Source organism: Chrysochloris asiatica, unplaced genomic scaffold (genome assembly GCF_000296735.1).
Source record: "Chrysochloris asiatica unplaced genomic scaffold, ChrAsi1.0 scaffold00125, whole genome shotgun sequence".
NCBI lineage: Eukaryota > Metazoa > Chordata > Mammalia > Afrosoricida > Chrysochloridae > Chrysochloris > Chrysochloris asiatica.
This window is the reverse complement of record NW_006408643.1, coordinates 4,541,832-4,554,444: the sequence shown is the minus strand read 5'-3', so window position 1 is coordinate 4,554,444 and position 12,613 is coordinate 4,541,832. Positions and strand designations below refer to the sequence as shown.

Below are 12,613 nucleotides of genomic sequence, written 5' to 3'. Positions count from 1 at the left end.
TCCTTAGTGGTGTCAAATTTGTTGGTGGGGAGACAGGGTGGTGGTGGGAATGGGTGTGGTTCCTATCATGCCTCGGGGGTCTCACAGGAAGTGGGACAACAAGATTATATTGGAGATAAAGGAAGTAAACTCAAGCGACATGCACTTCTGCCCCTGGCCAAGCATTCTGCACGCATGCTGTGTGATGCTGGACACATCACTACCCTCTCTGGGCCCAGAAATAAAAACATTTGTAAAAAAAAAACCTTTAAAAATCCCAGAAATGATTTTAAAATCCACCGAAAAAGAATCATTCATTATTTACATACGTCTCATAGATTTTAAAGAAGGGGAAATGTTCTGAGACTCCCTTACGTTTTCCCCCTTTGTCTTCTACGTTGTTTTGCTAAGAGGAGATTTGGGACTTCCCCATGATACACCCCGGAAACTTACACAGCCACGTGGAGCTCCTCAACTCCTTGCTGGTGGTGGTCACCAGGGGGCGCTGGAGAGCTGTGAACTGTGGCTGAGACGGGACGCCCCCCGCCGCCTCCACACACAGAAACAAGTCCTTTCCCCAGATTCTGGGAAATTGAGGCCACCTGCAATTGCTTTTAAAGGAGTCAGTGGCGATGAACTGACCCGACGGCACTTAACAACAGAAACCACCAAAGGGAGAGTGTTTTGCTCCCTTAAAGATTTATAGTTTCGGAAATCCAATGGAAGTCGGAATGCAACCGACGACAGTGGTTTAGTTTCCGGTGGGTAGTTGCTTTTAGGGACCTGAATGCCCGGCCCTCTGAAGTCTCCCTTCTAAGTCTTTGCCCCATGCTTTGTAGAACATTGTACCCTGCTCTCGACTCACTCCAATCTTGGTACCAGATCTCAGTTCACTTCCTGTTTCCAGAAGCTTCCAGTGATTCCTCCCACCCAGGCTGGGCACAGACCCCCTCAGGCCACCCACAAGGTCTGCACTCCCCTGATCCCCATAACTGCCTGATGGTGTGTATGTGCCCCCTCTCCCCCCACTACTGTGTCCCCAGACCCCACCACAAGGCCCACACACAGCTGGTACTTACTGAGTACCTACTGTGTGCCAGACCTTGTGATGGGTCCTGGAAACACAACTGATCCTCAGATCTGTCCTCTGCTCTGTTGATTGATTTCCCAGTTCTGCAGAAGAAACTACAAATTAACAAAGAAGGAAATAAACAAGAATAGTTGAGAGGAGAAAAGAATTTAGGCAATGAATTAACACACAGCACGGACACCAAAGGGACCAGTCCTTGGAGAATGACGTCACGCTTGGTTAAGTGGAGGGTCATTGAAAAAGAGGAAGACCCGCAATGAAAAAAGGGATTGATACAGTGGCAGCCGCGATGGGCTCAAACATATGAACAATTGTGAGGATAACACAGGAATATGCAGTGTTTCGTTCTGTAGTATAGGGTCACTATGGGTCTGAACCGACTTGATGGCACCTAAAAACCACCACCATATGGTGGGTCTGTGGAATAAACTCAGGAATAAACCACAAGGTCAGTGGTTCAAACCCACTGGTCACTCTGTGGAAGAAAGATGAGATTTTCTGCTTCTGCAAAGATTTACAACCTTTGAAACTATACACAGGGTTGCTATGAATCGGAGTTCTGGTAGCGTAGAGGTTACGAATCCGGCTGCAAACCTTAAGGTCAGCAGTTTGATACTACCAGCCGCTCTGAGGAAAAAAGATGAGGCTTTCTGCTCCCGTAAAGATTTATAGCCTCGGAAACCCTATATGGGGTCGCTATGGGTCGGAACTGACTCGACGGTACTTAACAACAACATGAATCGGAACCAACTGGTTGGCTTAACAACAACAGCCTCCAAATGGACTAGACTCCAGGAAAGATGTCTGCTTTTCCTCCTGCCCCTGCAGCTCCTTACTAAGCGACGTCACCCTTCTGAGCCTCAGTTTCTTCATCTGTAAAATGGGGATAATGACCATACCTAGATCCTGGGGCTGTGGTTGGGGTTGTTTTTAGTTGCCGTTGCCACTCTGACTCACGGGGATCCCAAGTGTGTCAGTGTAGAGCTAGGCGCCATAGAAGCAGATCGCCAGGCCTTTCTGCAGATGCGCCGCTGGGTAGGTTCGAACTACCAACTTTTCAGCTAATCATAGTCAAGTGCATCACCATTTGTACCACTCATTCGGGCCCTTCTGGGGCTGTTGAGAGGATGGATGAGCTTGTCTAGGGTGTAAAGTGCTGGGCTCAGGGTCTGGGGACTTAGGTTCTTTCCTCTTCTGTTCACAGTCTTCCAAGGTTCTCATGAACTTCTAGTAAAAATAGAAGTCGTCTCCACGACCCACAGGACACCGCACGTCCCCACCCTGCCTTCCCCTCTTCGTCTCTCCCCTTCTTTCACTCCACTCCAGTCACATGGCCGTCCTCTTTGCTTCTCTACCTCATCAGACCCCATCCTGTCCCAGGGCCTTTGCATGAGCTGTTTTGCCAGAACGCTCTTCCACCCTACTTTCCCAGGCTCCACTCTTCCACCTCCTCCGGGACCAAGGAGCTCTGGTAGCAAAGTGGTTACAAATCGGGATGCGAATCGTAAGGTCAGCAGTTTGTTTCCGTGGGAGAAAGATGAGGCTTTCTGCTCTCGTAAAGATTTACAGCCTCAGAAACCCTGTACAGGGTCACTATGAGTCGGAACCGACTCCATGGCACAGAACCACCACCACCACCCTTCCACCTCCTCCTGGACCAGAGCAGTTGCCTCTGTTCGGGTCCCCTGGCTCCGCCCTCGCCCCAGTCTGTTCCCCTCGCGATAGCCAGAGGGCGCGCGTGAGTACCTGAGTCAGGTCCCTCTTTCTCCCACAGCCCTCAGAGTTTCCACCTCCAAGTCCTGAGTCCTTTTACACGAACTGCCCCCGTTCCTCCAGGGCCCGGTCTCACCTCAGGGCCTTTGCATGGGCTGTTTCCTCTGTCGGGGACACCTCCCCTCAACCCCAGCTCTTCTCTTTTCTTCCACCTTCAAAGCCACCTCCTCAGAGAAACCTTTTCTGACCATCCTGGCTGAAATTCTCCCTCCTGGATCACTGCACGCCTCTCAAGATCACTTTGCCCTGATAGTTCCTTCAGAAGTCTCTTTCCTTTCTAAATTTATCTTGCTTCCTTATTTCATGACTGAGCTGCTGTCCCTCTCCCCTCCACCCTAACTTCACCACTAAAATGGGAACAAGAGGCGGATTGTGCGTGTCTTTGCCCCTGCTGCACCCTAGCGGTCTGGCACAATCCCTGGCACACAGGAGGCGTTCAATAAATATTCAAGGGAACAAAAGACCAGTTCATTGTAACCATCCAGCTGTTTGCAATTTGCAACTGGCTCCTGGTCTACTGACCTAAAGGTTGGTGTTTGGAACCCACCTTGCGGTGCAGCAGAAGAAAGACCTGGCGATCTGATTCTGTAAAATTTGAAGCCAAGAGAACCTCACCGGACAGAGCTATCCTATCAAACATGAGGTCTCCATGAGTTGGAATCAACTCCACACGGTGGTGGTGATGTGCCGTGGAGTCGGTTCTGACTCACAGTGACCCTGTACAGGGTTTCCGAGGCTGTAAATCTTTACGGGAGCAGAAAGCCTCATCTTTCTCCCGCGGAACAGCTGGTAGTTTCGAACTGATTGGTAATCCCTAGGCTACCAGAACTCCACATGAGTGGGGTTTTATTTTCATTTTGTTTTCTTGCCTCCGTAGTCAGCGACCCTGTTATGCACGACCTCTCTTTGTCCACCCTGGAATCTAATCTCAAAGAGTTTTCTTTGAGGCTCAGAGCAGAGCCCAGGCGAAGTCTGAGTCAGCGACAGAAATAGCCAGCAAGCATGACTTCCCACTGACTCATGCCAGGCTCGACCAGGGAGAAAGGACAAAGTTAATGCTCAAGTTCCTGGTCCAAAGGATCAGCAGCTTCCTGGTCAGTGGGCCCCAACTTGTCTCCTCCCTTACAACCTCCCCAGTTCCCCAAAGTTTAACTGTCCAAATGTTAACCCCCTACTTCTGACCCATGGGACTTTGGGCACCAAAACTAACTTGTTTTACACCCAAATAAGGAGCTCTGGTAGCATAGTGGTTACGAATTGGGCTGAGAACCTTAAGGTCAGCAGTTCGAAACTACCAGCTGTTCCATGGGAGAAAGATGAGGCTTTCTGTTCCCGTAAAGATTTACAGCCTCGGAAACCCTGTACAGGGTCGCTATGAGTCAGAAGTGACTCCACGGCACATAACCACCACCACCAATGGGCCAAATAAAGAGTTTCTTCCCCAAGGAGTAGTGTTAGGGATTCTAATTGGAGTCCTGGTATGGCACTGTAAGAGAAGCACTGGGCTGCAAGGTTGGTTTGAACTGCAAAGTCGGTAGTTCAAGGTCACCAACTGCTCCTCAGAAACTCTATAAAGGGTCACTGAGTTAGAACCTGCTTGGCAGCACTTAACAACAACAAATATTTAAGACATCAAGAATCCACAGTTAAAGGCTCCATGAATGTTGCTGAAAGTGAAGAGATCTTAAAATACTCACTGATGAAGATCAAAGACCACAGTCTTCAGTATAAGTTGCATTTCAATGTAAAGAAAACAAAAGTCCTCACCATTGGACCAATAAACAACATTCTTATCAATAGAGAAAAGATTGAAGTTGTCAAGGACTTCATTCTTCTTGCATCCAACAACACTCATGGAAACTGCAGTCAAGAAATCACAGGACCTATTGCATTAGGCAAATCTGCTGCACAAGACCTTTTTAAAGTGTTGAAGAGCAAAGGTGTCAGCTTGAGGACTAAGGTGCGCCTGACCCAAGCCATGGTATTTTCAATAACCTCATATGTATGCGAAAGCTGCACAGTGAATAAGGAAGACCGTAGAAGAATTGATGCTTTTGAGTTATGGTGTTGGAGAATATTGGAAGTGCCATGGGCTGCCCATAGAACCAACATATCTGTGTTGGAAGAAGTGCAACCAGAATGCTCCTTGGAGGCCAGGATGGGACATGGGCTCAGTGATCATTTATGTTGTGCTTAGTGTTTGCATGTTGATACACATTATTTGCTGAAGACCCAGAAAACACCAGTATGGCGGTGGGGGTGGGGCAGGGAGTGGACTCAGACTTCCGGCGATCCCAAGTGTGTCAGAGTAGAACTGTACTCCAGAGTTTTCAATGGCCGCTTTTTCAGAAGTTGATCGCCACATCTGTCTTTTGGGGCGCCTCTGGTGGTTCTCAAAACTGCCAACCTCTCAGTTAAGAGCCGAGCTAGCACTCAGGAACTTTGATCTTGAAATCAAAGTACGTAAAGCCACTTCTCAGATGAGAAAACGGAGGCTCAGAGAGGTAAAGACATTTACCTAAGGGCACACAGTGGGTGTGTGGTGTGCAGTTGGGAGTCGGTTACGACTTAAAGGGACCCTACATAGGGTTTCCAAGGCTGAGGCTGTAGATCTTTCTCCCGCGGAACAGCTGGTAGTTTCGAATAGCTGACTTTGAAATTAGCAGCCGACTTGTAACCTCTACGCTACCAGAATTCCTGCCTTTACTGGTGGAGCTCCAAAATGCTTTTCCAAGGCCGACCCTAAATCCAAAAAGATGTTCCCGAAAATTACTCTTCGGAGCAAGGCTTGATATTAGAAGGCACATGGCCGCCCAGAAGACTACATTTCCCAGCCTCTCCTGCAGTTGGAGAGTGCACCACGCGACTACTTTCCGACTAACAGGGATGTGCGCATACTCCAGGGCGAAACTTCCGGTTTGTGCTCGCCTAAGGCTCACATCACCCTTCCGGCTCTTTGAAAACAGCACTACGTTTTTCCTTAACACAGCCTCTGAGATTATGAACTCAGTTCGGTGACCTCAAACCGCCCTTGTGGTCCAGTGCTTATTCGACAGCGCTACCCCAGGACTCTGTAACACTGTATCTCCATCCCCCTAGCTTCCTAGTGTTTTGCTGCAGGGTAAACACTGGAGTGTTAACTACACGGTGAGCAGTTCAAACCCACCAGCTGCTCTCAGAAACCCTATACAGGGTGGCTGTGTTAGAATCATCACAATAGGGATGCAGACTTTAGACCAATCAACCATTTGAGATCAAAACGGCAGTGCTTACCCAAGGAGTCCTTGAGCACAGTGGTTACATATTGGGCTGCTAACACAAAGGTCAGCAGTTCGAATCTAGTAACCGCTCCACCGGAGAACAATGAGGCTTTCACTCCCATAAATATGTATAGCCCCGGAAACCCTATACAGACACAACACTACCACCAGCCAAGGGCAGAAGGAGGACTGCAGTGGCGCTGTGGGTTAATGCGCTGGACTGCAAAGTCGGTGGTTCAAGCTCATCATCCACTCCTTGGAAAGTGGCTATATAGTCGGAACTGACTCCGCGGCACCTAATTAAACAACAAAGGAAAGGAGGAGGACTGTAAACAGGTATCAGTGGGAGGAAGTAAAATGAGTGATGTTGCATGTTACATGTTGTGAAGTGCCGTAGAGCCGGTTCCTACCCATAGCGGCCCTGTATAGGGTTTCCGAGGAGAGCTTGAACCACCAACTTGCAGTTCAAATGGCTTTGCAGTCTGGCTCATTAACCCACAGCGCCACACCAGGGCTCCATGTTACATAGAGGGACTACAAATGTGTTGTGGAATGGAAAATCCATCTGCTCTATAAACGTCACACAAGTTTTAAAATATATGTAAGCAGTGTGGTGGCTCTGTAGGGTGGGATAAGCACTAGAACTACAATGTCAGTAGCTTGAGACCACCAGCAGCAGCTCCACGGTAAAAAGATGAGGCTTTCTGCTCCTGAGCGCCAGAAACCCCTACACACACAGGACTGCTGTGAGTCAGAACTGACTCTGAACAGCACTTACCAGCAACACAAGTCTCCTAGAGGGAAGGGTTGCCAGGAAATCAATAAATATTTATTATAATTAAAAGATGAGCCCAATATCCCCCCTTCAGACCCATGCCCCACCATAATTCCAGAGAAGACCCCACCCACCCAAATAGCAGATGAATTTATAAACACCAAATCTCATTTAGGCCTTTCAAATCCATTTCCTGGCCACTGGGGGTCTTCCTGGAAGTTACTGATGACCCCACCTCCTAGGTGTCTCAGGGGCAGTACAAAGCTCATGCCGGGGTCCAGGTGTGTCCATGCTCAGCATTCCCAAAAGTAGAGGTCATCAAGTCGGGTCACTTGGTCATTCTGCTTCTTGGGTCTTGTCCTCAGGGGCTGGGGCCCCCCTCTGCCCCCACATGTGGTTGTTGAGCCCCAGCTGGACCATCTGCGCATGGTGGATAATGAGGGGCTGCAGCCCAGGACTCTGAGGAGGAGGAGAGGAGGTCGGCAGGAGGGTGGGGGGCTGCAGGAAGGCCGGTGGGTGGATGCCAGCTGGCCACTGAGATGGAGGTGGCTGAGGGCCACCAGGCCAGGTAGGAAAGGGTGGTTGGACCCCCAGGGGCACCTGAACCCCAGGGGGCATTTGAGTCCCCAATGACATCTGGGCTCCAAAAGCCACCTGTAGTTTCTCCATCTGGGCCTGCCAGGCCAGGTAGCTCTGAAGGTAGGCAGAGTAGGCGGCATTCATCTCAACCGCCTGCTGCCGTTCGCTCTCTAAGTGCCGGCTCTGTTCCCGGAAGGCCCTGGCTTCCTGCTCCGTCTTCCACTTAGCTTTGCGTGCTTGCAGGTTCTGTCTCTTGAAGGTGTTTTTCACCTTCTTGTCGAAGAGCGGGGAGTGTTCGTCTAGGAACGTGAGGCTGCAGAGTAGCCGGGACGTATCGGAGCTGAGTTGGGATGTCTCCAGGGGCCAGAAGGGAATGACAGAGTCCTGCCAACCGTGCCGCCTGAAGCTGGTCATCAAGGCCTGGCTGACCTGGTGCAGGCTCAGCTGGCAGTTGAAGTTAGACGTGAGCAGCAGAATCGTGAAGGCCGAGTGGTCGATGGCATCTTGAAGGCAGCTCAGCTCGCCACGCCCGGGCACCTGGAAATCCTCACAGAAGGTGGCCCCATCTGGCACGCCCAGAGCCTCCAGCCTCTCCCGGACACGCAGGGCCACGGCCTCATCAGCCCTGGCGTGGAGGACCACAAAGCTATAGAACTTCAGCTCCGATGATGCCACCTCAGGAGGTGAGGGGTCCGAGGACGAGGTAGTTGAGGGAGCCGCACACGGGGATGATGGAGAGGGAGGGGAGGTTTGGGAGGCCGAGGGAGGCGGTGGGCACAGCTTGGTTTTCTGGGAGGCCGTGTCTTTGATGACAGGAAGTGAGGGAGCCCCCCCATCCTTGCTAGTGTTTTCAGTGGGCTCCAAGACTGGGGAGGGGAGAGGATGGGAAGGTGAGAGGAGGGAGTTGGGGGCTGCAGATATCTCGGTACACTCCACTGGATAGTGGTCTCTGGATTCCAGAGGTGCTGAGGGGTCGGGGAGGCCAGCAGGGCTAGGGTTTGGTGCCACCACGGACAGCTGTGGGTTTGGACTGTGTGGCACCTCCTGGGGGGGGTCAGTCTCCACGGAGGGGGGCCAGCTCACCTGTTCAGGCTCCTGGCCGTCTATGGGGACAGGCTGGGGCCCAGGGCTGGCCGAGGGTGGGTCGCAGAGCTTGCTGGGCCCGGGGGAACTATGGGAATGGGTGAGGAGGAGCAGAGTGGGAGACTGGCTGATCTGTAGGCTGCAGGCCAGAGAGGTGGGGCTGCCAGCAGACTTCAGGGAGCAGGCCCGGCTCCAGCCCGAGGAACCCCTGATGGGTTGTGGGAGGCTCCTTCTCCCAGGATGGGATGCCGAGGACGGGAGGCCCCCCAGATCAGAGCACAGGGGCTGGAAGCTCTCTGGGTCTCCCATGTCCCACCTGCACCGGTCACGGGCCTCAGCCTGGAGGTCCGGCAGCCGGGGGTCATCCGTGGAACTGAAGACCTGCAGTGCAACACGGTAGGCTGCCTCCTGCAGCAACGCCGGGCACAGCTTCTCCTCGGCCAGCAGGTGGTACATGCGGGCAACTGTCCAGGACATGTCCAGCGGTTCCTCCGGGGCCTCGGTGACGTCCACACCGGCCCACCAGCGGGCCACAAAGTGGGCTGCTGCATCTGTCCTGAGCGTCTCCAGAGAGAGCCGGGCCTTGGTGTCTTGGCCCAGAGTCAGGAGCACCAAGGCCCGCAGCAGGCCAGCCCCCGGGCAGCTCGCGTACAGAGTCTTCAGTTTGTGCTTCAGATGCAAGAGCTTGTCCTGGCCCGTTGCACTTAGAATGTCGAAGACGCCCTGGAGCGAGGGTTGTGTACACTCCATGTGCAGGGCTGGCGGCAGCCTCCAACGGTAGAAGCAGCAGCAAGGAACGGCTGAGGCATGTTCCAAGCTGCCTGACTCCTGACCCCAGGCGTTCCCCTATCCGGTCAACACATTGGGGGCCGTGGGGGGTTTCTCTGAGCAGACCTGGGGAAGGAGAGGGCACGGCGTTAACACAGAAAGGGGGCAGCCCACCTCGTCCTTTCAGGGTGACCCTAGCCCGGACATTTCACTTCCCCTGACTCCCCGCAACGTGATACATAGAACATTTACTTGGGAGGGAGTCCCAGAGTGGTGAGCTGTTACAAACACTCAACGGCCAAACAGTTAGGAGGTCACGTCTGACTTCCTCTGGCTTCACACGGGGGAAGGAGAATCAAACTCAGTCAGTCCAAGGCTGATTCCTATGAATGGAGGTCAGACACGCCTCCATCCTTCAACCTTCTTTACCCCATTCTGATTCCAATTATCTCTCCCACAGCACTCTCAGCTTCACAGCTGGGTTTGAAATTCACTGGGCCACACAGAACTCAGAGGAGTGAACAGGGTACAGTTCAGGGTCATAAACAACTGCCGATCGATACAGCAGTGCTCCAGTGAGGACTGCCTCTTCTCTGCCATACTGCAGACAAGCCTGGACCTCTTGGCTTCAGCCTCTCAGCCCTGTGGCCCCTCAACCTCTGCCCTGCTCCTTACTCCTTCTGCAAACCAGCCTCCTGCCCTTAGGCATTGAGTTTGGGGTCAAAATACCTTAGCTGCTCTGTGTCTCCAATCTGTACCTCTAACTGCCAATACTTTCCCAGGTAGGGATCTCATACTCCCCTCTTCTTTCTTGATGGTCTTGGAATTGTTTGTTCCTGCTTCTGAGATGACTCCTTTTAACCCAGCGGGATGGTAAAACCAACCAATCCCAGTCTTAGTCCCTTATACCCTATTGTGGCACTGTGGGTTAATGCGCCAGACTGCAAAGCCGTTTGAACTGCAAGGCCGGCGGTTCAAGCTCACCAGCTGCTCTTTGTAAACTCTATACAGGATCGCTATGGGTTGGGATAGACTTGACGGCACTTAACAACAACAACAACCCAATCATTTGCTGAAAGTTAAAAAGACCGTCTGTTTGTCGTACTATGGTGGCTTTCATGTCGCTGTGATGCTGAGGCTATGCTACTGGTATTTCAAATAAACCTGGTGGACAGGCTTCATCTGAGCTTCCACACTAAGACAGACTAGAAGAAAGAGAGATGGACTAGTCCCTAATATTTAGTCATTGAAAACCTTATGAATAGCAGTCGGACATTATCAGATATAGATAGTGCCAGAATATGAAAATATTATAAATAGCAGCTGAATATTTTCAGACATAGTGCCTAAAGATGAGCCCTTCAGGTTGGAAGTCACTCAAAATACAACCGGGGAAGAGCTGCCTCCTCAAAGTAGAGTTGACCGTGAAGATGCGAATAGAATAAAGCTTTTGGGAAGTTCATTTGTTGATGGGGCACAACTCAAAATGGGAAGAAATAGCTGCAAACATCCATTAATGTAATGTACAAAAGTATGGACCTAGGAAAATTGGAAGTTGTCAAAAAAGAAATGGAAGGTAGAAAGATTGATATTCTAGACATTCGTGAGCCAAAATGGCCTGGGTATTGGCCATTTTGAATGCAACAATCCTATGTTTACTATGTCGGAAATGACAAATTCATGCGGCATGGCACTGAATTCATCACATTTCAAGATCTATCTTGAAAGTACAACGCTGTCTGTGGGAGCATCAAATCCATATGCCTACAAGGAAGCCCAGTTAATACTACTATTATACAAATTTATGCACCAACCACTAAAGCCAGTGATGATGAATTGAGGAATTCTACCAACTTCTTCAGTCTGAAACTGATCAAACATGCACTCAAGATGTATTGATAATTACTGTTGATTGGAAAGTGAAGGTTGGAAAATATGGCTTCGGTGATAGAAATGATGCTGGAGATTGCATGATAGAATTTTTCAAGACCAATGACTTCATTACAAATACCTTTTTTTAAACAACATAAAAGACGACTATACACATGGACCTCACCAGTTGGAATATACAGTAATCAAACTGATTACATCTGTGGAAAGAGATGGTGGGAAAGCTCCATATCATCAGCTAAAACAAGGCCAGGGGAAGACTGTGGAACAGACCATCAATTGTTCATGTGCAAGTTCAGGTTGAAGCTGAAGAAAATTAAAACAAGTTCAAGAGACCCAAAATATGATTTTTAATATATCCCTCCCACCTGAATTTAGAGACCATTTCAAGAACAGATTTGATGCATTCGACACTAATGACCAAAGATCAGAAGAGTTGTGGGATGACATCATACAGGAAGAAAGTAAAAGGCCATTAAGAAGAGAAGAAAGAAGGAAAAGACCAAAACGGATGTCAGAAGAAACTCTGAAACTTGCTCTTGAGCATAGAGAAGCTAAAGCAAATGGAAGAAATGAGGAGGTAAAAGAGCTGAACAGAAAATTCCAAAGGCCCTTGAGAAGACAAAGTCCAGTATTATAATGAAATGTGCTAAAATCTGACGTTGGAAAACCAAAAGGGAAGAACATTTCTCAAGCTGAAAGAACTGAAGAAAAATTCCAGCCTTGACTTGTAAATCACACTGTAGAATAAGTACTGGATTACTACACCACAATGTTGGCAGTTCAAAGCTACCAGTGACTCTCCTTGGAAACCTTAGAGGGTTGCTAGGAGTTGGAACTGACTTGATGGCACTCAACAACAAACATTGGAAAATATTGAATGTTGCAGAAAGTATCCAAAGAAGATACAAGGAACACACAGAGTCACTGTATCAAAAAGAAGTGGCTGATCAAGCCATTTGAAAAAGTAGAATACTATCAAGAACCAATGAAACTGAGGAAGAAATTGAAGCTGCAGTGAGGCATCAGCAAAAAACCCCAAAAGCCCTAAGGCTCCAGGAATTGATGGAATACAAACTGAAATCTTTCAACAAACTGATGTAGCACTGGAGGCACGCACTCCAACAAATTTAGAAGACAGCTACCTGGCCAACGGATTGGAAAAGATCCATATTTGTGCTCAATCCAAAGAGAAGTGACCCAAAGGAATGTGGACACCATTGAACAATATTAATGTCACATGTAAGTAAAAATTTGCTTGAAGACAATTTAAAAATGGCTGCAACAGCACATGGTGAGGTTCAAGCCAGATTCAGAAGAGGATGTGGAACGAGGGTTATCACTGCTTGACAGCGGATGGATCTTGGATGAAAGCAGAGAATATCAGAAAGATGTTTATTTGTGCTTTATTGACTA

At 49.7% G+C, this 12,613-nt stretch overlaps 1 protein-coding gene across 1 annotated transcript; it reads right to left on the bottom strand.

Moving 5' to 3' along the window:
- Positions 1 to 7,213: 7,213 nt before the first annotated feature.
- Positions 7,214 to 9,289, bottom strand: TICAM1 (toll-like receptor adaptor molecule 1). The gene has a single exon (XM_006868916.1). It carries the CDS (start codon positions 9,287 to 9,289, stop codon positions 7,214 to 7,216), a length of 2,076 nt encoding a protein of 691 aa, XP_006868978.1.
- Between the last annotated feature and the right edge of the window lie 3,324 nt (positions 9,290 to 12,613).

Bases quoted from the DNA above. Each gene is read 5' to 3' on its own strand.
- TICAM1 (XM_006868916.1), bottom strand. From the start codon at position 9,289: ATGGAGTGTACACAACCCTCGCTCCAGGGCGTCTTCGACATTCTAAGT.